General features: G+C 38.3%; 1 protein-coding gene across 2 annotated transcripts in view; it reads left to right on the forward strand.

The window, feature by feature from the left end:
• The window catches only part of Elmod1 (ELMO domain containing 1), a 34,092-nt gene extending 23,960 nt beyond the window's left edge, over nucleotides 1-10,132 (forward strand). For both annotated transcript variants that reach the window (XM_026399049.2, XM_077797716.1), the window contains 3 exons: nucleotides 1,039-1,089; nucleotides 2,382-2,515; nucleotides 9,960-10,132. In XM_026399049.2, the coding sequence (XP_026254834.1) occupies nucleotides 1,039-1,089; nucleotides 2,382-2,515; nucleotides 9,960-10,132 (358 nt within the window). The remainder of the gene's footprint in view (nucleotides 1-1,038; nucleotides 1,090-2,381; nucleotides 2,516-9,959) is intronic.
• Nucleotides 10,133-27,996: the final 17,864 nt, after the last annotated feature.

Raw genomic sequence — 27,996 nt, forward strand, 5'->3', positions numbered from 1 at the left:
TTATAAGGAAAAATCTTCTGAAGCCTCTCTGGCTGACTGGTTTGTTGGTTAGAAGTTATACTTTAAAAACAGATGGCATATTTAAATGAATTAAAAGCAGTTATTTTTAATTATAGCCAGTCATTTACATAGCCAGAAAGCATACAGAGTTAAATATCAGTTTTGCCTAATGTTTTTGTGGTTGTGTGCTGTGTGTATTATTTGCATGTTTTGCCACGTATTTGAGAGAACTCTCCTTTCTTTTGCTTAGATAGAAGCTAAGTATTCATGTCTTTAGTTTTTACATTTTATTTCATTCCAGTGCTAGTGTCAGTTTTCAGCACAAAACATTGAATGAAGGTTACATCATTCAAGAAGAAGAGTGGAACATTATTCTGCCCACAAGATTGTTGGGAAGGGGCAGATATACAGTATGCAAAATAATAGAATGTAAGGCAGGATTTTCAGAAGATTCTTCAAACAGTCATATTCAGGATCTCAAATTATAAAATAGATTAAAATGGAGCTCAACCAGAAGAAGTATCATCGCACTTGGAGAACAGAATTTTTTAAAACCTATCTACTGTCTTTCCTTCCTCTTCCCCTTCTTCTTCTCCCTTCACCCCTCCTTTCTTCTTTCCTTCTTTTCTTTCTTTTACTATCTCAATCATTTACTTACTAACATTTATTTGGCACCTACTGTGAACCAGGCATCACATATAGGGCTGGGCAGGATGAATACCATGAGATGAAAACCCAACCAAAATTCGGTGGGGAAACATGAGTGTGTAAGGCAACCTCTGTTTAGGGGAAAGGAGATGCCAGGCAAACTTTCAGAGGAGGAGTACTTGGTAAGTAATGACAGTGTGTAAAGGAGTACTTAATGTTTGGCCTTTAAGGCTGTATTTACTGTTGCTTTAGAAGTTGACAATACTCAAATTGATTCAAGTTCTAGACTTCTCTGCATACAGTTAGCAACTTTAACATAAGCAGTTAAAGAAAGCAAGAACCCATAAAGGATTAAATGTTATTTATTCATTCATTCATTCATTCATTCAGCAAATTCAGCAAAACAGAATGGGAGAAGAAAAGGATGGATAAAGCAATTGGGTGAGTATAGAATTTCATACACAAAGAATGACAGACTAAACCACAAACAGAGCAAAAGTGCCCCAAGAGTGCTGTGAAAGGTGACAAGGATGGAATTCCACTTTTCCTGATGGAAATATGTAAGCCTGTTGAATTTTAAAAAGGACTATTTATATGTGTTGGGATTTATTTCTATGACTTCATTATACCACTTTGGAACCAACTGATGAGGTTTAGATAGTTATAACTTATGGGAGAGATTTTCAGAATTCGATTTGGTAGCTTTCTTTGAAGGATTTTTACAAAGTATTGAACTTATTAGATAAAATTTTACTTTAGAAGCTTTTTTAAAATGCCCATTTCATCCAAAAATATTTTTTGTGCAGGTTTGTAATAAGAAAGAGGATTTAAAACTTATTTCTCCTTTCATTTTAAATAAGCATGTAGAAAAGGGACTATAAAATACATTTTGTGATAATATGCTTATTAAAATTTCTCTCACTTAAATGATATATGATTTATTCTGAAGCATAGAAAGTAAACCAAAATATCACCCTGATCTTATTATTCTTGTGTATCCATATTAATATTTTGTGGCATTTCATTCTAGCCTTTTTTTCATGCACATTTGTATATATTTTAAACTTGGCTTGTTAAATCCATAAAGTTTTATATCCTGCTTAAATAGGATTTAAAAACATAGTTTTAGTCAGCTGTAATATGGTATATGAGATTACTGTAATCTATTTCTCTAGTCATTATTTTTAAGGATAGTTTCCACATCTTGCTATTATAAATAATGCTGTGATTAATATCTGTGTGTAAACATTAGCCCACATTGTATATTTTGGGCTTTTTAAATTTTTATTTATTTATTTGGGGGGGGGTAACCAGGGATTGAACTCAGGGGCACTCAATCCCTGAGCCACATCCTCAGCCCAATTTTGTATTTTATTATCTTGCTGAGTTGCTTAGCACCTTGCTATTGCTGAGGCTGGCTTTGAACTCGTGATCCTCCTGTCTCAGCCTCCTGAGACACTGGGATTACAGGTGTGTGCCACCGCGCCAGGCCACTTTGGATATTTTGGAAGTAGAATTACCAAGTCAAACCATATGAACTCTCAACTCTTTGGGTATGCATTATTTAAACCATATGATCAATTATAAAAGTCAAAGTTTTGATGGGGTGGAGAAGAAAGAGCAATTTTCCACTCTGATAATGTAATAGGAATTGAAAACCCAAGTTATCATTTTTTGAAATGCTTATTTCCCATATATGCAACACTATTGGTTTTGTGGTTTTCACCTCACAGGTACTCATTTGCAATTGTGGGCATCAATATAACCGATCTGGCATATAATCTACTGGTCAGTGGAGCACTAAAAACCCACTTCTACAATATCGCTCCAGAAGCTCCAACATTGTCTCACTTCCAACAAACGTTCTGTAAGTGTTCTGTCATTTAATTATCAATACAAGTGTCTATAGAGCACTCCAGAAAAGGATCAAAGCTGAGAAATCTTTGTGCTGTTTTGGGCCCTTTGAAATCTTTCCTTTGGTTTTGAATTTTTTATTTGGTTGTGAATTTTTTATTTGATATCCCCCACTCATAGAAGGAATACTCAGAGATGACTCATTACATCATGAGAACTGCAACCTAATCAAGTGGATCAATCTTCTGATGTGGGTTAACTGGGTGGTAACTATAGGCAGATAGGGTGTGACTAGAAGAAGTAGGTTATTGGGGGCATGACCTTGGGGTTTACATTTTGTTCCTGGTGAACAGAGTTCTCTCTCTCTGCTACCCAGTTGCCATAACCTGAGTTGCTTGCCTCTGCCACACCCTTCTATTATGATGAGCTGTGAAGTTAGCCAGTCATGGACTGAATCTCTGAAACCATGAGCCAAAATAAACTTTTCCTCCTCTATGTGGTTCTTGTCAGGTCTTTGGATCACAGTGACAAAAAAAAAAAAAAAATCTGACTAAAACAGATTATTTTCTCACTCAGAAACTACACTCATATTTTACTCTTTCCAGCTTTGCATGATATTCAATGTGTCAGCTTCTGGTTTGACTTAAAGATGTTGCAAGTGCCTCTCTCCCTCTGATCCCACATGCCATAGCACTCAAGAGTACAGCTCTCTACACAGCCTGAGTTGACTGCCAGATCTATGTTTTAGCAGAAATGAAATCTCCAAGATTACAAGATAAGGTTGAAAACCTTGCCCAGAAACAAAACAAAACCCAAAAAACAAACAAACAAACAAAGGCATTGATAAAAAATAGAAAATAAAGGTGGAAAAAGAAAAGACTATTCCAGGAAGTTTTATATCTGAAAAACAGGAGTCCTGGAAAAAAGGAAAACAAAGGAAAGGGAACCAAAGAAATAGATCAGGAAAATTTTCTGAACTGAAGGATGGACTTTCATATTTAAACTACTAAGCACCAACATAGTGGATGAAAATAGGCCCACACCAAAATACCACTGTGAAATATCATGACACTGGAAAGATATGATCTTGAAATTTTCCAAAGTTGTCATATGAAGAATTTGGACTAGAGATGACATTGGACTTCTCAATAGCAACGTTGTAGTCTAGAAGACAATGGGATAATGTCTGCAAATATTTAAGAAAACATAAAGGGAATATGATTTCCAGTTTATAATTTTAGTCCCGGTCTAACTTACCAGTTAAATACTGAAATAGAATAAACACTTTTTAAAATGCAAGATCTTGAACAGTTTACTTCCTGGTACTTTTATCAGGAAGTTCCTAATAGAATGTAATTCCACACAATAAGAGAATATTTTTTTTTTTTGGTGTGTGTGTGGGGTTGGGGATTGAAACCAGGGCCTTATGCATGGGAGGCAAACCCTCTACCAACTAAGCTACATCCCCAGCCCTAAAAATAATCTTAAAATGATAAATGGATCCAGAAGACAGGATTTATCCCATGAGAGAAGTGAAGGGGGTTTTTAGGGTAATGTGAAGAGAAAGCCCAAGATAAAGTCTGTGCAATAGTCTCTAAGAAATTTGTATTTTAGCAGGTACAGAAGGCTCTGGTAGACTGTTTGAAGACTATAAAACTGATAGACTATCTACCATTTTTTGTTTGGGCATGGTGACATACACCTGTAATCCCAGCAACTTGGGAGGCTGAGGAAGGAGGATCTCAAGTTTGAGGTTAGCCTTACCAATTTAGTGAGACCCTTTCTCAAAAATTAAAAGGAGTGGGTATGTGGCTTAGTGGTAAAGAACCACTGGGTTCCATTCCTAATACTATAAAAAATATAGTATCTATCACGTTCAAGCACATTAAGAGGACATTAGCGTACTTTAGAGATGGTTTAAGGTTAAAGTGGAAAACTAAGCAAATAAAAAATAAGGCAATTTAAAAAATCTAAGAGATGAGAAAATAAATGGTCATATGTCTAGGTGGGTGAAAGGGAGCTAAGTCTTCATCTCTTATAAAAGGGAGTTGAAAAAAATCAAGCAATGGAAATCTTGTTATTTAGAACTATAGAGGTCAGTAGTCAAAATAATCAGCTCAAAGAGTTGAAATGCAAGAATTAGGGCAAGTGAGACTGGAATATTTTGTTTTGTTTTGTTCTCTTTTTTTGCAACTAGACTTGTTAAACTATTTGACTCTGAACAATATGCTTGTGTAACTTAGATTAGAAACTAAAAGGAAATTTAAAGATGCATATACTTTATAACTTGTCCATAGAAAATGTGAGTCCCACATATAATGTCATTACATCTCCTATTTTGACAACTGGATGATTATATGTACTCCTGTAATAACTCTGACCATCTCTAACAAATATTGAGATTTTACTGCAGATCAGGTTCTGGGATGAAGAAGACAGACATCTAAACAAGGAAGTAAAACATTCTGGGAAGACTTTTGTGATTGAGAAAGTAAAGCTAGTTTTTAAAAATTGCAAACACCTATGGCTTTCAAAGTTCACTAAGTCTGGGAATTAAAGAAAGCTCCCGGAAGCAACTGCCACTTTCAATGAGACCTGAAGGACAAGTGGCAGAAAATAAAGCAATAGTAGCTGACTGGTTGGGCCAGAGGAAGTGTCAGGGCAAAGGTCACAAAACAGAAGAAAGTGGAATCAAGTAGTAGAGCAGAGAGTGTCGGGGAGGAGACAGAGCGTGACTAGAGGTGATACTGGGAATATCAGAGTAGAATGGGGCCAGATCCCAAAGAGCTTTGAAGGCCACATTAAAGAGCATGAACGTGTAGCTAAATAAAACCTCATGCTACATTTCCTTAGTCCATTACACTTAGCCTATTCTGTGTTTTCCATGCTCTTTATGGAAATAAGGGAAATTCTGAGGGAAAATAAAATGAGTTTAATTTTAGGCAAGCAGAGTGAAATCTATGTAGAGCCACAGAATGGACATTCTAATATAAGGCTCTGGAGCTCTGAAGAATCTGAATGGCACAAGCTACAGATTTGAAATTCATCAGCATTGAGGAAGAAATCAGTGCCACACAGTGAAGGGCATTTCCCGGGAAAATAATCAAAGTTAAAATTATAGGGAAATAGCATTTCTGTTTTGTCCACTGCCATACCCTCAGCACAGAACCTTGTGCAGAGTAAACACTGAGTAACTATTTATTGGATGCATGGATGAATGGATGGGTGAATGGAAAGGAAGCTACAATATTGGGCAATTTTCTTTATAAGGGGTAGGGGACACTATATGATCTGGAAAATTTTAGCCTTGTCCTGGATTGAAATGTTTCTGAGAGTCCCAGAGCAGATGAGTAAGCATGCCATAGGATTACGTATTTCCCAAGGCACTCCTCAGGTTTTGGAAACAGCAGCAGTTCCCTGTGGATTGGCTCATAGGCAGAGGAACCGGGGAGTCTTTAGAGGAAGCAAACTGTGCCCTAGCTTCATTATTCCTTCACCAACTATGATCAGTTCTGCACGTCTTCTCTGTAATATTTTTGCAATTACCTGTGTCCTTGCACATGTCTCTGCTCTCCAGCAACCCAATGCAGTGAAGCAAAACCAAGACACATTGAAGCAGCAATAAATTTGCTGCAGGCTTGAGATGGAAAGCCAAATTAGTATTCAAAATAAGTATTTCATCTAGGTGGAAGAATATAAGAACATAATGGCTCCATCATTATGACTTCACAGCATTATTCGGTGAACACTGCACTGCCAAGGGACTATGTTACAGAAACTGCATTCAATCTAAAGCTCTACTGAACACACAGCCCCATTAAAATGGAGTGAGGTTAGGCTAGTGAGCAAAGGAACACACAATGGCCGGAAGAGGAAAAGGAATTGTCTTTTCTTTTCTTTGACCTTCAGAAGAAGAACTATTCAATAAGAATAAGAACCAGAGGAACAGAATGCATAGGAAAGGCTGGCTGTTGCAGCTGTGGGAAATCAACTGGTTTGTGGTCCTGATTTCCTGATGTCATTGTGTAACTATGCCCCCTTCAAGAATCTTATCTAAGCCCAGTGTCCTCTGGTGTAAAATAGAGATATAAAATCTCCATTGCCTACCCCACAAAGCTGTTGTAAGAATTGAGAGACTGTTAGCCATACCTTGGCCTCTGTTTTCTCCTGCTTTCCACACTGCTTTGTTAGCTTCCTGAGCTAACAGATCATCAGCTGAAATTGCATACCTGTCTCCCTCTCTCCAGGAGACTGAGAAATTAGGAAACACAGAACTCGACCTTTCTCTTCATCCTCAGCACCTAATGTTGTATCAGTTACATATTTGTAATTGGAGGATGGGTTACCTGATCAATTTGCCAAATGAATTTTTGAACACCCCACATTATATAAAATGAGAAGAATTTTATGACTGTAATATGTACCTGGGATTCTGGGCCACCATTTCTGCATTTTTATTACAATCATGTTATATGATCTCTAATTGCTTTCCTAATGGATAGAGAGAATCCCAGGGAATCTGTCTACAAGCTCTACAGTTTGAATTTGTAGCCTTAAGAGGAGGTATCATGAGAGTGGTATCAGATATAAACCACTTCATCTAGCCAATTTTTTAAAACTTTCAAGATGTTGTTCTGTAATTGTGCATAAGGTAGAAAACAGGAGAAACTAAATGGAGCTGGGCTGGAGTTATAGCTCAGCGGTAGAGTGCTTGCCTGGCCTGTGTGAGGCACTGGGTTCGTTTCTCAGCACTGCATATAAATAAAATAAATGGTCCAATGACAACTTAAAAATATATATAATATATAAAAGATACTGTAAATGAAAGCATTATTAAAAAAACTAAATGGAACTGCATTATTTTAGAACTCTGTGCCACACTACACCATCTTTAGAGTATTTGCCAAATATATCTACACATTATAGAAGAATGAACATTTTTATGTATGTTGCAGAAAAATGAATTATTAAAAGATGATGATAAACATTTGAGATGGAAATGCTATGTACACTAATTTGATCATTCCACACTGTATACATGTATCAAATTATTACATTGTACCCTATAAATAGTGCAATTAAAAATAAAATTTTTAAAAGATGACTTTTCACAGTACGTATTTATCATTGTCAACAGGAGTAAAGATGCTGTCACTCATAAGATACTAATGAGATACATCATGGACATTTTTAATTCATAGTAATAGAAACTTGACTTTCCATGCAAAATAGCTCAGATATGTTTATTTGAGCTCAAAAACCAGTCAGGAAAATTATGCGTATTTTATATACTAAGAAAAGAGAAGAAATTATACATTATCATAGATTTCTTTTAGAACCATAGAAATCTTAATATTTAGAAGGAAGCCAAGGAAACTTAAAAAGATGTCATCTTCTAGACCATAGGTTCTCAAACTTTAGTAACACAGGATTCTTAATGGATTGCAAGTTTGGTTGAATCTGGAAGGACCTGCATTATTAACAGGTACCCCAAATCATTCCTGGGATATTTTAAGAATTTTTTCAGTCACTGAAATGGGCAGATTATTGACTTCTTTTCATTGGATAAGACTGAGGTTAAAGGAAACAAGTTTCTCTTTGGTGTGCACCAAAACAACCAGGCTGATAAATAAACTACAACAGGGTATGTGGAAATGGTGAGGAGAAATAGGGATGCCCAGCCTGGAGATGAGATAAGCACTGGGCTTAAAGCACACTTCAGATACTTGGATCTGAAGGATCTGACTGAGGATTGAATTTGCTCCATAAAACCTAAAGCTTTAGGCTCCATGTGAGAACCGTTTTAAGAGACAAGCTTCTCACCCATGGAACCATCAAGCCTGCATGCCACCTTGGGCTGCCTTGGGGAATCCAAGCATCAGATGAACACAGACAGAGAAGATGGCTCCCAGGTGACTGATACTGCTGATCTGAGTATTTTCTGATTGTCAGCCCTAGTGTGTGTAACCAGGGGCCAGTTGGGTGAGGGTGGATTGTGTCTCTTATCAGAAATGTTAAAAGCAGTCATGTCAGTTACTGCATGTGAAGAGCCCAAAGACAGACTATACTAAAAGAAATGGAACAGTGAACCCAAAAGAAACATAAAATAAATACTCTCTCTCCCTGTCCTATATTTGTGTAGAGACCGTGTACTTATGGATGTATGAGCATACCTAACAAAAATAATGAGAAGAATATGATGGGAGGAACAGGAGTACAAGTGGGTCTACACCTGGCCATATATGTTGGGGGGAGGTTACTTCTAATTTATATTATATATATGAATAAAGATTTTTTAAAATCTGTTTATGGAATTTTGTCAAAAGGATTCCCATACATTGCTAGTTACCAGAAAAACAAAAGTTGTTAATTTTTTTTAATATTCAAACTGAGTATATTTTTTTCTAATATGATTCTTCATTTCTGTTCACATAAAGAGGTAGAAGAGCTGATATTTAAACCAGGTGTCTTACTCCAGTCTTGGCTCCTGTTTTCAAATACTTTCTAAAGTTAACAAACAAAAAAGCTTGTGTAATGTTTATTTTGATAGGATTATTTCCTTAAATACTCTTTTCTAAGATAGATTTCTATCTTTTCTAAGATATAGTTTGCAATGCATTTATTACATACAAATACCTATAGTTGTCTTAAAAAAAAAACAATCCACATTTCAATTTTCAATGTGGTGGAGGGGAGGGGGCACTATGGGAAACAGACACAATAAATAGATTCTTGTATCAAGGAGTTCACATTTTTTCCAAAATTTTCCCACTCCATTCATAGATAACATTTTTGATTCGAATATGAAATTATGTTTCAGAGCAAGGAAGTCTTATTATCAATTTCACATAGTTTAATGACCAGTCTGTGTTGTTCAGAGTTGATTTACCATTCTTATTGTCTCATAATAGATTGTCAAAATGCATTTGTTTGATTTTTCAGGGTAATTTGAAAAGCAGTTAAATCAAAAGTCAAAACAGAAAAGGTGGAGCAGAGTAATTTTGAAAAATTGAACCATTATATTAATTTAATTAGGAGGAGAAGGATGAAGTAGTCACTGTTGGCCTTTCAGAATATATTCCCCATGTGATCCATATTCAAGAGATGGCAGAACTGATTTGTCTTCCTGCTTCCTGAAATTGAGAATAATTCTAAGACCAACTGTAAAAATCTTAATCAATTGCTAGCTTCTGCCTCACTGGTCTTAAAGAATAAAGAATTTTTTTTTGATGTGCTGATTATCAAACCCCACATCCTCAAGCATACTAAGCAAGTGACTCTAACACCAAGCTACCCCCCAACCCCAAAATAATCTTAAATAGTCTTATTTGCTAAATTTTGAGTTTCTTTGAGCTCCATGGGTTCTGTGATTTTGGTCTAACTCATTCAGAATGGTTGTTCAATATGTTTAAGAACCTTTATCTCTTGTGTTCTTATCACTGCCTTATCTCTAACAGGCTATTTGATGCATGAATTTCACAAGTTTTGGATTGAAGAAGATCCCATGGACATAATGGAATTTAATCGTGTGAGGGAGAAATTCCGCAAGAGGATCGTAAAACAGCTGCAAAATCCAGACATGGCGCTGTGCCCACATTTTGCTGCCTCTGAAGGTTTAATCAACATGTAGTCGCCCACGCTGATTTTAATGGATACCCTGGAACACTGCCTCATTGTCGTGTTAGGTCTCTGCTTAGGTCACAGCTCACACACTGAATGCACACAGTGATTATATGCATGCCTTTTGATACAGTATTTTCATCTCTTGGTCATAATTCCAAGATCCCAAATATCACTATTTCTGGACTATCTGTCCTCCAGTGACTGCTCATATTATGGCATTATGCAGTGTTACATCTTGCCTTGACACCCAGGTATGGAAAGAGTTTTCTATTTTTTTAAATTTTTTTCTTCCCCCTCATAACTCAACATTAAAGACCTGTATTTCACTAGCTGTATTTTGTATGTAAGAGGTTTAGCTGAATCTTGTTCTGTGAAAGCCTTTTAATTTATTGATATGTTTCATGACTACTGCTGCTAGCTTTTCAAGCCAGGTTCATGCTTGGACCTTATTTCTGATAAAGTATAAGACTTTAACATAATACAGACAGACACATGATAAGCCAAACTCTTCCTGCAAACATAGCTGTGCTTCACAAAAATGTAATGAGGCTTACAAGAAGTAACTTTAGGTAGGAGCTGTTTTTGTGTGAAGTTCTGCAGAATTATTTTGTAACTTAACCCCAGTTGCAATTGTGTCATGGTCATCTGGCGATCAAATGATTTTTTTATTCTCATAATTTCACTGGCTTGGATGTCTAAATATGTTCACGATGCTTGGAGCCTCAGAAGAGAAGTAAGCCTGTTTCAAAAGCTGCAAAAGGTTTTTCACTCCCTGCCTCTTCTTGCTGAACTCAGAATTATCCCCCAACACTGTTCTGATCCAAGTCATCCAAACATTCGCTTGGGGAACTGAGTGCTGACTGGTTTGTTTTCTATGTCAATGGGCAATATTAAAAAACAATTTGCAAGAAAATGTGTTGCAAGAGAGAAACCAAAACTATGTCATTCTGCAATATTTCTTGAAAATAATGATCTTATCAGTGGAAGAAGTAAATTGCTTGGAAAAAGTAAAGTGAAATCATTCCAAAACTGCTAAAAATCATTTTTAAAAAATGTGATTTAGTTTGGAATTATGATTGTAGTCTGTTGAATAGTATTTACCATGGCATTTCATACCCATGGTATTTTATACTTTCAGACTATCAATTTTAGTATTATTAGATGTTTGTGTAATCACTTGCTTATTTAAATGAATTTTGAGTACTGCCTAACTGTCAGATATATGAATAAATTACATGTCATTCTACTGTAACGGAGAGTGGATTTCATATTAATAATTTTTGTGCTCATACAGCTTCTGAATTTGCAAATATGTGATCTGGTAGAATGTCAAAGACTGATGACCTGAAGCTGATTGTAAATCATGCCATCTTTCAGATTAACTGGGTGTGAGTTAGCATGTGTTACGTCTGAAAGACTTCTTTATTTTCAAGGTCTTATGGTGCTTTAATGAAAGAATAAGATCCAGCTTTTTCTTCCTTATTTCCTATACCATCTTGCTTGGCTACTGCTAGACAGCTGAGGAAAACACATACTACCCATTGTTTCCTCTCCTAATCTAGTTCCTCCAGGACTGTGTGATTCATCTTCTGCCTTTTTTTGATCCTGTACCTGGTGGCAGCATCTTGCATTGCCTCTGTTAGAATCCCTTGCCCTTTCTTAGAATGCAGAGAAGGAGTTGGTTAACATGTGATGTATATCATGAGTAATGACAAGAATGTGTATTCCTCTCCAGGGAAGTGAGAAATGGCAAGCCTCCTAAGTAGCCTGTCTTGAGAATGCTCAATTGCCAGTGAAGCTGCAGCTGCTGGAGATGAAGGCATTATTGTATATGCAGCTCAGCCTCTGTCAGCCACATGTGGGCACTGTCTCTTTCTATCCGCTGTGGTCCCGTGTCACTGCCATGGCTTGATAGTGTGTGGCACTTACACCAGCTCACGTCTCCTCTGTTCAGGTAGAGATAGTTGACATTAACAAAGCTAAGAGTTTCCCCTCTCAGCTCCTTTAATGCTGTCTCTCTGTTGTATCTTAACATGGCTGCACAATTTTGAAAAAGCTCTGCCAACTCCTCCTGTTCTGAATATTATTAGATTTCTCATTCACACCTCTTTCTGGAAGATGCCTGCTACCCAGTAACACAAAGTAAGGTGAGAAAGAGAGCTTCCAAAAGCTCCAGAAATGTGTGTGTGTGTGTGTGTGTGTGTGTGTGCGCGCACACGCGCGCATGTGTTTCCCCAGAGTATTTTTAGCTTGCTTATATTTATTCCATTGAACAAGGATTGACCACGTAAAATGTAAATTGTGTAGCAAGCTTCTTTCAAGTGTTTTTCAAACACTGCTTGCTATGATTAAAATATATTCCAGCTTGGACTACAGGAAAAGAAAAAAAAATGTTTTTTTGAAGCACTATTTCTGGAACTTGAGACTTCAACCTGACTTTCCTTCTCACAGTTCTTGTTATTTTAATGTAATGGGGGAAAAAAGTCTTCATTTCTCCTATATTTGAAAAGAAACTTAACTATACACCAACTCCTAAAGACAGAGTGAATTTTATAGCATATCTTCCAAGCCAGGTCACTTTTGAGAGATAAAGAAGATGCTCTTAATTTCTTTAGTATATCAAGGTAAACTGGGAAGTTTAAGAAACTGTGATGTTAGGTGACCACAGTAGACCAAGAGATAAATGTAAGTAATAATTGTCCACTCAACTCTTGTTAGGCGAATACAACCCTTGTTTTTTTACTTTGTGATCTCTGGCAAGAGAAGTATATCATAGGGTTCTACCCCAAATCATAGAAACCTTTCAAAGGTGTGGGCTTAGACTGTGCTGACAATTTCAACTTCAAAAACTGTGCCAAAATTAGTAATGGGGAAATAAAACTTGGCACTCCAACTTCATGGCTACAAATTACATTGACCCATAAAACATAAGGGACCAGACTCAAATTGGTAGTGAGGACTGGACCAGAGTTGGTACAGTGTGAGGACAGGGGATGGGAGATGATAGAAGAGAAAGGGACAGACAAAAAGAAAAGTTAAAATTCTCAGCACAGTGAGCCCACATCCACATGTGGGAAATTGAGCCATTGTGGCAAGTACTTGTATCAAAGCCAAGCCTCTAACTCTCCAGGAAGTAACAGAGATAATTGCCCTAATCTAGAGACAAAAGGCAGGAAAGCAGAACAGAGATAACATGAAGTCCTAGAAGAAGGAAAAGATGCTGGCTTGGATTCCATTTCAAGAGCTAAGATTTAATGAGCTCTTATGCCATGTCCCAGGACTGTGTCATCTCCTGACAATCTATGAAATCAAATGGTTTTTGTTTGCTTTCTTTTCTTTCTTTCTTAGTACTGGGAATTGAACCCAGGAGCACTCTACTACTGAGCTCCATTTTTTATTTTGAGACTGGGCCTCACCAAATTGCCCAGGCTGAATTCAAACTTGAGATCCTCCTGCCTCAGCTTTTGAGTCTTTGGGATTGTGGGTAGTGCACTCTTACTTTCTTTTCTTGACTTATTGCTAAGGGTCTCAAGAGAAAGGTAAAGGGAAAAGCTAGACCTTGAGGCAAATGGCCTTATGCCCAGACATCTAATCATAATGCTATACTATCTGTCTAACTAGAATTCTTCTCTACTATTCCAGGTGACTGGTGGATTATAAACACCTACGATGCTCAGACCCACTCATGTGTGTGCTTATACATACAAACATACATACACACTTACACACACACCATACTGCCCCAAGCAATATGTGTGTTAATAAATATTTCTTGCTCAGATATCTGCAAGATGAATTCAAACCTGCAGATCACAAATGCTGCCTCACTGTTCCTCAGGACTTCCCACATTTTTTTTTTAATCAGAATTTCCTCCCTTTGATACACGACAGTTTTGACAATATTTTAAGCTCTTTCTCCTGATCCTTGCCTTCCCAGGCAGGTGGGGTAGTGCTGCATATTTCATTCCTGCTCCCTGGAGGGAAACCTCATCAAGCTGGGTTTGTGGAGCCTGGCTGAGGGCATCCTCAGGCCAGATGCTGCAGGGCATTTCTGTGGGAAGAGAAATACAGGGGCTTTGGGCAGGTGCACTCTTCAGAAAGAAAATCTCCCTAGTGACCTATCGACCTAAGATAACCTCCAGAATGCTGCTAATCAGAACAACTAACAGAAATGGTGTTGTCCTTAATTCCCTGGGATATTTCATGGAAACTCAGCAGAGATGGTAAAGATAAGGGTCAGGGCAAGGTTACAAGACTGAAATGTTGGCTATTTTTATCTGTTACCTAGGATTGTGCTATGCTTTGGGACATAGAAGACAGGTTTATGGCAATTAGGAAAGTGTGTCAAAGAGAAGGGAAAACCAATTAAACTTGTAAAACTATAATTAACCCCCCTGTGCAGTGCCAGGTAAGGGGTCCCTTTCTGATTGCCTAGCACACATGGGTTCAGATGCATTCTGCAGCATCACGGGGCTCCAGGTTTGAAACAGGCTTTTTGAGGGAAATTTCTGAAGTCAGAATCAGCAAGAGAGGAAGGTATGAGTGCTTTCCATTGCCCTAAGGCTTGACAGGTACTGTACTAGACACACTGTAGGTATTGTCTTTAAATCACTCTGACCAAAAAGCCAGACAAAGACCAATTTAGAGAGCTGAAGTTGTGGCTCAATGGTAGAGCGTTTGCCTAGCTTGTGTGAGGCACTGGGTTTGAGTCTCAGCATCACATTTAAATGAATCAATAAAATAAAGGTCCATCAACAACTAAAAAAAATATTTTTAAAAAGACCAATTTAGAGGAGGAAATGTTTATTTTGAGATCATGGTTTCAGAAGTCTCAGTTCAAAGTCAGCTGACCTTATCACTTTGGTCCCAAGATGAGGCAGAACATCATGGTAAAAGGGTGGTGGTGGAGATGGGCTGTTCACCCCATGGTGGCCAGGAAGCAGAGTTAGAGGGGAAGGGGCTGCAGGGAAGATAAACCCTTCCAGGGCACATCCCCAGAGATCCATCTCCTTCAACCACTCCCTGCTTAGTTAGTTCATTCAAACTAAGATGGACGGATTATGTTACAGCTCTCCTAATCTAATCACTTCACCTCCTGCATTAACAGGGGAGCTTGCTGGGACACCTCGGATCCAAACTCTAACAGCAGATATGAATTCAGGTATATAGAGACATATCACACTTGTCTTTCTTTTATGGTGAGCAGAAAAGCAGCTGTGTCAGAGGAGTGATGAGCCAGGCAAGCTGGACCTACCTCCAGCTGATTGGAAACCAGGTGGAGCCCAGCACCTGGAGTCCTTGGATGGGGGACACAGCAACTAAACCAATCAGGGTCACTCCAGGTGAATTGGGGCTGACTAAATAAAGACGCAGACACAGAAAGTACCTTTTCTTTGGGTTCAATGACTGTTCCTCAGCCACAGCTCCCACGAGGAGGGCAAGGTAGGCAAGAAAGAGAAAGAGCACACAGGGTTTTATTAGGGAGAAGTCATTCAAATGAAGCAAGGGGTAGGGTTACACTCCATCAGGTGACGCCCACTCCTGGAGCTGCACCTCTTTTATCCAAGTGGAGGTAAGGTCCAACTGCATTGCAATGGGTGCAATACCAGTTCAGTACCACTCAGGAGTTAAAGGTGTATACATAGCTCCTGTCCAGAGTGGCTCCCAACACTTGGTCTGTGGGGTGTTGCCCTTGGGAAGAAATTCTTTGGTTTTAGGGGAAGCTAAGTCCCGGTGCAAACTCTGCTGGGAGAAAGGAGGCTTCAGTGGCAGCTGGTTTGTCCAAGTAGCCCAGAGAGCACACTGGCTATTTTTGACAAATCTCCTCACACCATACATTTTTGACATGTTAGCTCTTCTGCACCAAGTGTATAACATATAGAAAAATACAGACATGAACTCAAACTGTAGGATACCAAAAGTATCTTTTTTTTGGTCATGTTTGGTCAAGTTTTATCTTTTCTGTAGAGTACAACAGCAAAAAACATGTACTGGTCAGTGTATGTGCTCTGGCCTTCCTTAAGTCACTGACTTAACCTCTCTGACTTTGCTTCGCCATCCATAATAAAATAATAATGACAGCTGCTCTTCAAAGGATTGTGGTAACAGCAAAAATAAAATAAGGTATTATTAATTAAAGTGCTTGGGAAACTCCAAAGTAATAAATGTATGTTTAATTATGGTTTGGTTTTTGTCCATTTGATTTTTTGCTAGGAGCTTATTCTAACAGAAAATTAATCTATAAAATTTGTCCTTATAGCCAGTGTCCCCACTAATTCAATTCAGCAAATATTTATCAAAAATTTATTTTCATGCCAGGCTTCGTGCCAAGTCTGAGGATCAAATTAGAAACAAGATATTGGCCTTGTTCTCAGGGACCTCATAGTCTAGGGTCTTCTCAAAATCTAGTCTTTGTCCCCTCAGTATGAGCATTGTTAGAAATTAATAACCTCATGCCCCTCCTCAAACCAACTGAATCGAGAATCTTCATTTTAACATCCTCACCAGGTGATTTATGTGCACATTAAATTGAGAAGTACTGCTTTAGAGAATATTGATCTGGTTGCTCTCCACTGAAACCTGACAAGGTTTGGCCTTAGCTGTTAATGATTTAGACATGAATGAAACATACCCTTTGTTTTCCCTAACTTTACTGTTAGTGTAACTTGACCCTGTGCCTACCTCTAAACAAAGAAGCACTGTGCATTCTATTTTCATCTCTGGAGGTGCAAACAAGTTAGCATGGAGGAGGATGGCCATCACCCTGGACACCAGCCTTGGAGGATGGAGCTGCCTCCCCACCTCGAATGTTTCTTAGGAGCCTTTCTATAATAGCCAAACCTGCTGCTGCCCCAGGTACAGATTCCCACTGATGGCCTTTCTCAAAGAGTTTCCTTCTCTCAAGATGTCTGTCAGGATGGCCAGCCTCCTAGATGCTGGAGAAAACAAACTCTTGTTAGTCAAAGTTTTCCTCTCAGTGAATAGAACTACCTAGGTGTACCATGACAACTGTATGAGTCTACCCAGGGTACCATAACAAAATACCATAGACTGGGTGGCTCAAACAACATTCTAACAGTTCTGGAAGCTGAAAGTCTGAGATTAGGGTACCAGCATGGTCAAGTTCTGGCGAAGGCCTTCTTCCTGGCTTGCAGATGGCCAACCTCTCACCGTGTGCTCACATGGCCTTTCTTCGCTGCATGCATATGGAGACAGGAGGAGAGAGGAAGAGATCTTTTCTTATAAGATCACCAATACTATTAGATTAGGGCCTCACCTTTATGACTTCATTTTTCCTTAATTTGCCCCAAATAACTATTTCTAATATATCTTATTGGATTTGGGGGGCTTAATTCAGTCAATAAAAGTGACTATTCGTGGAAGTTATTTCAAAAACCTTGTGCTTCCTCGAATGAACCCAGGAATTTTAAAGGCAACAATACAACCCAAATAATGCAATTCTGAGGGTTCAACTGTTCTGACCTTATTTTAAGAGAGGAACAAAACATTTGCAGAACAAGATAGAGTCCATTCTTAAATAAACCAAAGAGTATCACACAGAATAACAATAATCTGAACCTTTTTTCATGATCTAGAATAAAGATGATGAACTTAAAACAATATTAAACACATGCCAATTACAAGAAAGCTACTTAAACGTCATTATGAAGCTATAGATTTGAGGTTATATGTATCCTTATTATAAGCCACATAGCTAATTTCTTGGTTTGATGTCTTTTCCCTGCTCCTTCTTACCCATTTAAATCCTGACCCATTTTAAATATAAACTGAATTAACATGAATGAATAAACTACATAAATGTGAAGGGTCCTCTCTTTAAAAATTACCTCCATTTACACAAAAGTATGTATACATGGACCATCTAAACAGGATCTATCTAAAATGCCACTAATTTTCTGTGGGTTTATTTGTTTTTATGGATTAACATTTTTAATCACATTAATTAGGTGTTTTCCAACTTTTGAAAGCATGTTTTATTAAACTTCTTAAGAATTGTATTTCATACAATATTCAATTATAAGTAATAACATAAAGTGATCTCATCTACCCTTTGTTCTGTTTTCCCTAATGATGTCTTGCATAGTTGTACTACAATATAACAACCAGAAAATTGAAATCAATAACAAACCATTTGTCTTGTTCAGATTTTACCAGATGTACATGTACTAATTTGGAAGTGTGTGTTTGTGTTTGTGTATTTTTTCATGTTTGTAGGGAAAAAAATCATACAATCACCATCACAGTCAATATTTAGAATGGTTCCAATACCATATGAATGCTTTGCACTGCCCTTATATAGCTGTATGTATTTTCCTTTTTCAATCCCTGTTTCTAAGCCCTGGAAACCACTTCATTGTTATTGTTTGATCAATTCAAGAATGTTATAGAAGGAAGTTGGGTAGGTGGCACATTCCTGTAATCCCAGTAACTCAGAAAATTGAGACAGGAGACTGAAACAGGAGGATCACAAATTTGAGACCACTAAAAAAGACCCTGTAACAAAAAAAAAAAAATTTAAGGGGAGATGGGGATGTAGTTCAGTGGTAGAACACTCTTGGGTTCAATCTCCAATCCCTTGATAGGGGTACAGGGTTGTGTCATTGTGGTTTTGATTTGCACTTACCTAATGACAAAGGATTTTAAATCTTTTTTCATGTGTTTATTTGCCATTTTATATCCTCTGTAGTAAAATGTCTGTTCATGATTTTGCCCATTTTCTAAGTGGATTGTTTGGTTAATGATAAGATTTCTTTATGTATATATGAGATACTAATTCTTTGTCAGGTAGGTATTCAGTTTGCAAATACTTTGTCCCAGTCTGTAGTTTGTTTTCATCCTCTTAAGGAAGTCTTTCTCAAAACAGAATATTTTGGTGAGGCCCAATATATCAATGTACCTCTAATGAATCATGTTTTTGGTGTCAAGTGTAAGTTGTTTTTTTTTTTCTTTGTGTGTGTGTGTTATTAAAGATCACACACAGGACACAGGGTCCTAGCACAAGCTAGCTAGGCAAGAACTCTGTCACTGAGCTATATACCTGTTTTCTTTCTTTCTCTTTCTTTCTTTCTTTCTTTCCTTCCTTCTTTCTTTCTTTCTTTCTTTCTTTCTTTCTTTCTTTCTTTCTTTCTTTCTTTCTTTCTTTCTTTCCTTTTTTAGGCAAGGTCTTGCTAAATTGCCCAGGCTAGCCTCAAAATTTCAATTCTCAGCCTCTTGAGAAGCTGGAATTATAGGTGTGCATTCCCTGCCTGGCTAAGCCTAAGAATTCTTTATTTAGCCCTAAGACCTGAAGATTTTCCATTTGTTTTCTAAAAGTTTTATAGTTTCATACTCTACATTTAAATATGTGATACATTCTGAGCTAATTTTTGCATTAATTATGAGGTCAAGTATTAGGTCAAGGTTTGGTTCAAGGGCCTGAACCAAAGAGATTGAGGGAATAAGATTGTGTCCCTCAAAGTGGAGGAAATTTATTTGAGTAGTACAAACTATGTGAGAACAATAGAATTTGCTAACTCTTGGTTGTAGTGATGCAATATAGGGAGGAGTATGGGATGACTTCTGACACTAGATAACTTAAGTTATTAAAAATAATGATAATGGGAACAGCCCCAATCACAGTTTTTCAGCCAGCAACTGGCAAGAATATGTTACAAAACCAGCTTTTTTAACCCTCTCCAGATACAACCAGATCCCACCAGTTCAACAGTTAAATTCTGTATTTTTTAGAAAAATAACTGAAAGAAAATATGCTAAAATAGTAATCTTTGAGTAGAAGGATTAGTGGTTACTTTTATCTTATACATCTTATTTTTTCAACATTTTCTTCCATGAGTATATAGAGTGCCTATAATCTTTAAATTTTTTTTTCATTTAAATAATAAAATAATACTCTCTGAGAAAGAAAGAATAGCTTCAGGAGCCAACATGTATGCATGTTCTTTGGTAGACAAGAAGTAACTGTCTTAAACAATCAGGCTCCGGTTGCCACCAGGAGTTGGGGCTGACCCTAATGATATTCCCAATAAAAGTCTTGGCAGACAGGAGCCCTCTGGAATGGTGCTCACCAGGAACCTCCTTTTGCTCAGCCATTACTGGGAGAGTTTCTCATCACCTTGCTGGCTCTCAGAGACCACTGGGTTTAGTTTAGGTTTTGTTTTGGTTTTGTTTTTAATCAGTAATAAGTTCAGGTACTGAAGCAAAAATTCCAGACAGCACATCCCCTGCCAACACTTCATAACTCTCTGTATAATGAACATGAATATTTATGTTTTGTTATTATTGCTGCTGCACGGAATGACAGTTTCAGCACAAGTGACCACATTCATTTTCCAACTCACTGCTCAACCCTGAATATTCTTTGTTTCCTCCCACTCACAGCCTGAAGGAGGCTTCCTTATGGTCCTATTATATAGTTGGAAAATCCATCAAAGAAATAGTCACTTCTCCTGCTATTGTGTAATCAGAGAGCTGGATAGCCAATGAGTGGATGCATTTTTTCATCTACTAATCAGCAAGTCTTCATGGAAGGTGTGCTACTTACCAGGCCTTGTACTAGACACCAGGATACCAAAATGAATGATAGACACTCTTTACCTGCAAACTAAGCTGGGAGGTAGACACACAAACAGGTCATTGCCCTGCAGGGAGGCAACTGGCATGTCTGTTGCTGAACATTGGGTGCCGTGGGAGAAGCCACTCTCAGGGACAACATGAACTAAGGGATGAAGGCAAGGAAGAGCAGTCTAGGCAGAGCATTGCAAGCCACTGAGTGTTGTCAGACAACAGGGAGTATGGGGTAAGAATGACAACGATGATGATGAAGGTCTTCAATGCTTTGTTAAAGAGCTGGGACTAGAGGGTGAATTTGAAGCATCAAAAATAAGTCTGCAAGAAAGATCAGTAGAATAGAGAGAAGGGAACAAGGAGAGGGGCAGGGGAGGAGAAGGAGAAGTACTGGCAACTAAATTAGAGCAAATTATATTCCATGTTTTTATAATTATGTCAAAAAGAATCCTAACATTATGTACAACTAAAAAGAACCAGTAAAATTTTTAGAAAAATAATAGGTGTCTGCAAGATTGTTGGGAAGTTGATATTGCACTATGGGTGACAGTATATAGGGACCCAAACTGGAAGTTTGGGGCAGGCATGCAGAAGAAGAAACAGACTCAGAAAATGTTTGAAAGAGTAAATCAGAAGGAATTAGTCCATGATTACAGAAGGAGAAGAATTTCTGTTTAAAGAGTTGGGGTAGGTGGATCAGGGGATAGGAAAGGAAGAAGGCGCCAATAAAGAAAATATTTTTGTAGATTATTTTATGGAAATTTGATTTATTTAAAATGAGGAATTTCCTATTCAGGCTCTGGTTGCTTCTTTTCAAATATTCAGATTTATTTATTTATTTATTCATTCATTCATTCAGATTTATTTATTTATTGTGATGCTGGGAATCAAACCCAGAGCCATATGTATACCAGGCAAGCACTCTAATACTGAGCCACATTCCCAGGCCAAATACTTAAGTCTTATTCTGGTCCCTAAATAAAGTGTTGTCATTGTCTTCACCTTTGTCTCTCTTATTTCTCAGTAGGTTAATCCCTATAGCTTTGGTTTTTAAGTTTTTTTCCTGTTGCTTTTGTAAATGGATCCTTTTGACATCTTTCTCATTAGTTGCATCAGTTAGGATTCTTTGTGCTGCAAACCACAGAAAACCCAACTCAAATTGGTATAAACAAGCAATAACACATATCAAGTGCTTATTATTGCAATAAATGATCTAATTATTTATGTGTTTTTAACCTTTGAACTCATCTAGATAAAAAGACAAGACTTATTAATTCACATGACTGAAAATGAGGTTAGGGTTGGCATTTTTTTGGTTACATACATGACTGAAAAAATAAGTCATACATCTAGCTTCAGATATAGATACATCTAACTGTTCAAAAAACATCACTGAATTGAGTTTGTCTCCATCTCTTGGCTCCACAGTGTCAGTAACTAAAGCAACGAAGCTTGATACTTTTAGCTTTGTGCCCTGACAAGGAGTTTGTTGGGAAAGGCTGCTTCAAATAAAGATCTTGAATATAGACCCTTACTAGCCCTACTTGAGAAGTATGTCCACCCCTGAACAACACTGTGGCTAGGGGGAGGTGGTATTCTGATTGATGAAATGTGGTCATGTGCCGCTCTCCCAAACTACATACACCACAAAGAGGAGGAGTCACTGAGGAAAACAGGTACTTTTGCAAGAAATGGTAGAAATGAATAGAGGATCAGAGGGCCAAAGCAACAACTAAAGTACACTCCACTGATTACTATTATTATCTTGCATTAAAACAGAGTGTGGGCGCGTGCACACACACACACACACACACACACACACAATTTGATGTTTAATTCAATTTGGATGTTGTACTAGACCATCCCAATTTTCACAATTTTCTGAATTTAATCTGTCTACTCTCCCCCACTGACTACTGGCTTGTCTTGTGCATTCCTTTCACCAATAGTATCAACATGACACAGGCAGAGGCTTGAAAATGAACCTTTGAATTTTCCACTGCTTCTCTATTTGAGCTTGGCCACTACCATGAAAACAAGTTTAGGTTAGCCTTCCAGAAGGCCAAAGACCAGGTGGTAAAAGCCATGCTGTTTTTATCAAAGTGATCCTAGATCAACCAGTCCCCGGTTGGTCTGTCAACGGCAGATGCTTGAACAAGCCAAGATTAACCAGGCTCTACCACAGCAGCAGAAGCATCCAAACATAGACTCATGAGAAATAATAAATGATTGGGTTTATCAGCCACTAATTTCCATGGTGGTTTATGATGCAGCTGTAGGTATCTGAAACTGACATTCTCCATTTACGCCTAATAATGAGGTTATCAAAGTTAACAAGGGTAACTAAGCCCAAGATAGTGGGTTCATTTTGTTGGTTAGAAACAGAGTAGGAAAGAGATGAACACATGGCTGTAGCCTGAGTAGGTTGCCAGAGCGGGCATGCGGGCAGCCTGAGGCTTGAAGTACAGAATTTGGGGGGAGGTGGGGAGTGACTGGGAAATCAAACTAGTCAATCTACAAATTTCCATTCACACATGTATTGAAATACTGTTATGTGGCACAGGGTATCTGGGCAAAAAATAAAGGAGCAGAGGAGAAGAAACTAATACTCAGAGTGTAGAGAACATAATGATCCTTCCGATACAATCAAATACTCACTGGCCAGACGCAAGAGCTAAATGAGGTAGAAACTAAAAAGAGACAATGTTGGGATGCAGGAAAAATGGAGAGAAGCCATTTTATAATCCCCAGAGAGAATATATAATCCCTGAAATTTTTGAAGCGCAGACAGTTTACTGAAGAATCTGAATCAGAATGGAAAAAGTAGGGAGTTAAAATCAACAACCTGAATTTTGTTTCTGTTTGACCTTGGGCTGGCCACAGAAGTCTTTGGAGCTTAGTTTCCTCATCCAGAAAATGAAGACATTAGGCAATTTCTAACATTTCCTCCACTTCTAAAAATTCTCTCACTCTGTATTAAAGAGCCCAGCCATAAAACAGAACATGTAATTTCTGGGATATTTCATCTACCTTAATTTTAGTTAAAGAATCAGCTCTTTACCAGGGAACTGTAAGAAGAGAGAAAAAGCCAAAAAACTGTCATTTCAAAGCTGAGGATGAGGGAGCTGTACATATTAGGCTTCAAATATGATAAAAAAGAATAATCTTTTGGGTATTATCTTTTTTCCAGAAATGTTTCAAATCCCCCAAAAGTAATGAGGCCATGTCGACTTTTATGACTGTGAGAAAAAATGATCAAATGTCTCTTCTGGGAACTCAAAGCCTCAGAGTTCAAATAAATACTTATTCGATGACATCAGGAATGACACTTCTATCAACTATCATTAATCTGAATACACGTACTTCTCCAGGTCATTACCGAGCTTTGGATATTCAACCCAACCTAATAGTCCATGCCAATAGCACCCAGTTTTCTGGTGGGAGATAACTCTTCACTGTGTGTTTTGGAGAGAGGATAATTCTTGGAAACCATTTCCCTTAGTAGAAGATGAGAAGCTCAGATCTTCCTTCCCCCATCCTTAGAACACATTAATAAGCTCCACCATTAGGGCATTTTCCAAGGGCTTTGAACTTGAGCCAGCTGGGCTAGGGTGGGTGTTGTTCTTTCTAGGTGCTGCTCATTAAACTCTTCCCTTCCCACAATGCCTATTGGTATCCATAGGCTTCTGTGGATCCTAAATGTTTCTAAAGCCTGGTTCTTCAACCTCCTATCCATCAGGTGAGCCCCTGACATTATTAAGCTGTTTTGAGTTGGTTTCCTTATCTGGCTAATGAAAATCCTAACTGAATACAGTAATATCCCACCAGAACCAGTCTTATTCATAAGCCACAGTGTTATATTTCACTTCCTGTGCTAGAACATACTGTTTCTTCTGCTTGGTGTGTTTTTTCTTCTTACTAATAACCCATTATTTTTGCACTTTTTATGGAGACTCTATAGGATAGCAATTAAAAGCATAGGTTAAAAATTCCAGTCTAACCACTTATGAGTGACGAAAAAGCTAGCTGCTTATGTAACACCTTTGGCTTCAGTGTCTTCATTTATAAAATGAGAAGAAAAGAAGCATCCACCTCCGAGGGTTTTTATAAGGATTTGATGATCTTACTTGCCTGAGAATAACTGCCTGAGAAATTCAAATAACTGTTGAATAAGAATAATGGTTGGTACAGGTAAATGCTACACAATTGTTTACTATTATCATTATGTACCAAATACTTGACAAGCATTCTCTGTGCCCTCCACAACAATTTGTGGAGTAGGCGTAATTATCCCTATTTTATGTATGAGAGAACTGTGGTTCAGTGAAGCTTGAAACTTGCTTTAGGTCTTACATCTAGTACATAGCAATGGTGGAGCCAATTTCATGCCAGTATCTAATTCCTCTGCTTGCCTTAACTCAAATTTTAGCTCCTTTGAAAATCCTTGAACCTCCAAGTCTTGGTTGAGGAAGTTCTCTGTTATTCACTCAGCTCAGCTCAGCTTAGCGCCTGTCCTTTACAAACAGTGTCACCAAATTGTAATTGTTCCCCAGACTTGAAGCTCCTCCAGGCCAGGAATTTGGCTTTCTTTGTTCAGGTAGTGCCAGAACAGTGCCTGCATAGCACATTCTCTGCAGATTCATCAGGGAATGAAGAAAGAGAAAGGGATGAAAAGAACAGACAAAATGAATGTTAATTCACCTCTGCTTGGCCTAGAGCCAGGCTTGAGTCTCCTAGGTTCAGATCACACAGTGGAAACTCACGATTAGTTGCTTAATTTATATGGACAGCCAAACAAGAAAGTCAGATCACGAGGCCACTAAGCCCAAAAGAATGTTTGAACTTTTAACCGTGTAATTCACCTTCTCAGAATCAGTGCTTGGAGTATAATCTGAATAAAACATGGAACAACTGTACATATTTATGGAGTATGGAATGATGTTTTAATACATGGATACAATGTATAATAATCAGATCAGGATATTTGATATATCCATCACCTCAAACCTTTATTATTTGTTTGTGTTGGGAACATTGAAAATCATCTTTACTATTTTGAAACATGCAAATAATTGTTGTCAACCACAGTTTACCCTAGTATTCACTCTTACTAGGTCTACTATGCAGACCATTCCTCCTTTCCCACTCTTACAGCTCACCCTCCACTGACCACTCCCTGTCTAAATCAGGTCCTTATGAATTCATATATGAACTATTCTTTTGGTCTCTGTATTCACCATCTTTCCATCATTATGACAACATACCTGAGACAGTCAATTTAGAAGGAAGAAGAGTTTCTTTGGCTCACAGTTTCAGATGTTTCAGGCCACTTGGCCATGTTGTTTTGGGTCTGGGGTAGCACAATATGTTATAGTATGAGTAAGTGGCAGGTAAGATTTCATAGCTCATGGTGGCCAGGAAGCAAAGGGGCTGGAGGGGTAGAGGCTAGAGTCCCAATATCCCCTTCAGCGGCATGCCCGCAGTGATCCAACTTCCTTCCACTAGGCCCAACCTCCCCCCAAATTTCACCACCTCCCAACAGCACCACAGACCGGGGGCCAAGCCTTTAACACACAGGCCCTTGAAAGACATTCCAGATCCAAACCAAAGCAGTCTCAAAATAGGTCCCCCAATACAACTTCCCCAATTAATCCATCCTATTCCAGTGTGAAATTTAACTTACCAAAGGTAGCAGCTCTGATCACATTTTTCTCTAGCTCAAAAAACTTTCTTGATTCTCCACAAACTATTCTTTCATGTAAAATAATGACTTTAAGAGAGTTTTCATGCTGAAAGCATTTGAAACAACCCTAGACAAGTTTCTGATTCTCAGAATGATGAAAATATAACATAGGGAAAAAACTTAGAGACCATCTAAATTAATGTCTAGACCCAGATGTTTAAACTCACTTCTGTAAATCTCTGTGTGAAATGAATTAGTGGAGGCAGAGAATAGAGGAGATGATCTTGATCTAACTCGGCAGACTAGATGGAATAAATTAATGTCATGAATGCTGTTCAAACCCATATTATCTTGTACAGTTGCATTAGGCTCCTCAAAGGAATTTTGCCTTCGAGCTTTCTCCCTCTGAACTTTTTATCATGCCACTGCCAGAGAGATCTTTTGAAAATGCAAACCTATGTCAGGCCTTTGAGAGCTTCCAATTCCTACAAAATAAAGTGCATACTTGGCATTCAGATGGTGATAACCCTCTGGTATCCGTGTTAGTCAACTTTCTGTTGCTGTGATCAAAATGCCTGACAAAAATAACTTAGAGGAGGAAAGATTTATCTTGGCTTATGGTTTCAGAGGGTCAGTCAATGGTCAACTGTCTCTGAAGCAGAAACATGATGGTGGAAGGATCTAGTAGAGGAAAGCTTCTTAACTCCTGGCAGCCAGGAGGAAGAGACCAAGAATAAGATATAGTACCCAAGGGCATGCTCCCCACGCCCATTTTTATTAACTAAGGATTAATCCAGGACCATAAACATGCTAGGCAAGCATTCTACCACTGAACTATATCTACATCCCAACCCTCTGACCTATACACCACCTGCCTATAGTTTCTATAACCTCCGAGTAGTCCATTCAAATTATCAACCCATTGAATTGATTAATCACTGGTCAGAGCCCTCATGATATGATCATTTCCTAAAAGCCCCACCTCTGAATATTGTTGCATTGGGGACCAAGCCTTCAATACATAAGATTTTGGGGGATATTTCGGATCCAAACCATAACCGTATGTGACCTCAACTAAAATAGCTTGAAGCCAAACATGTCTCCAAGCCTGCTCCCCTCCCTGCACCCCATGTTTACAATTTGACTTTGTAGCTCCTTGTATCAAAGGATGTAGTCCATCCCCCCAACCTTGAATTTAAGCCAGGTTGTGACTTTCCTTGGCTAGTAGAATGTGGCAGAAAGAGAAAGTACCATGTCCAAGCCACATCTCAAGAGGCTTGCCCATATCTACCCACCTCTGTGGAACCCTTGCACTGCCACATGAACAAGCCAGGGCTGTCATATTCAATGATGAAAGACTCATGGCCCAATTGCTTCTATCCACCCAGCCAACATCAGTCAACCACCACACATCCTCAGCAAACCAGCCCCACACTACCCACCACATCACTGCATATCTATGACCAAGTCCAGCTAAAATCAGGTCTGCCCCAGATCAGTAGAACCCTCACCCCCAGCTATCCTGTACACTCATAAGCAATTTTAAGTGCTTGTTGTTTAAGCCACTCCATTTAGGATATTTGTTATTCGATTGCTGAGAAACC

This window comes from Urocitellus parryii, chromosome 4 (assembly GCF_045843805.1).
Source record: "Urocitellus parryii isolate mUroPar1 chromosome 4, mUroPar1.hap1, whole genome shotgun sequence".
NCBI lineage: Eukaryota > Metazoa > Chordata > Mammalia > Rodentia > Sciuridae > Urocitellus > Urocitellus parryii.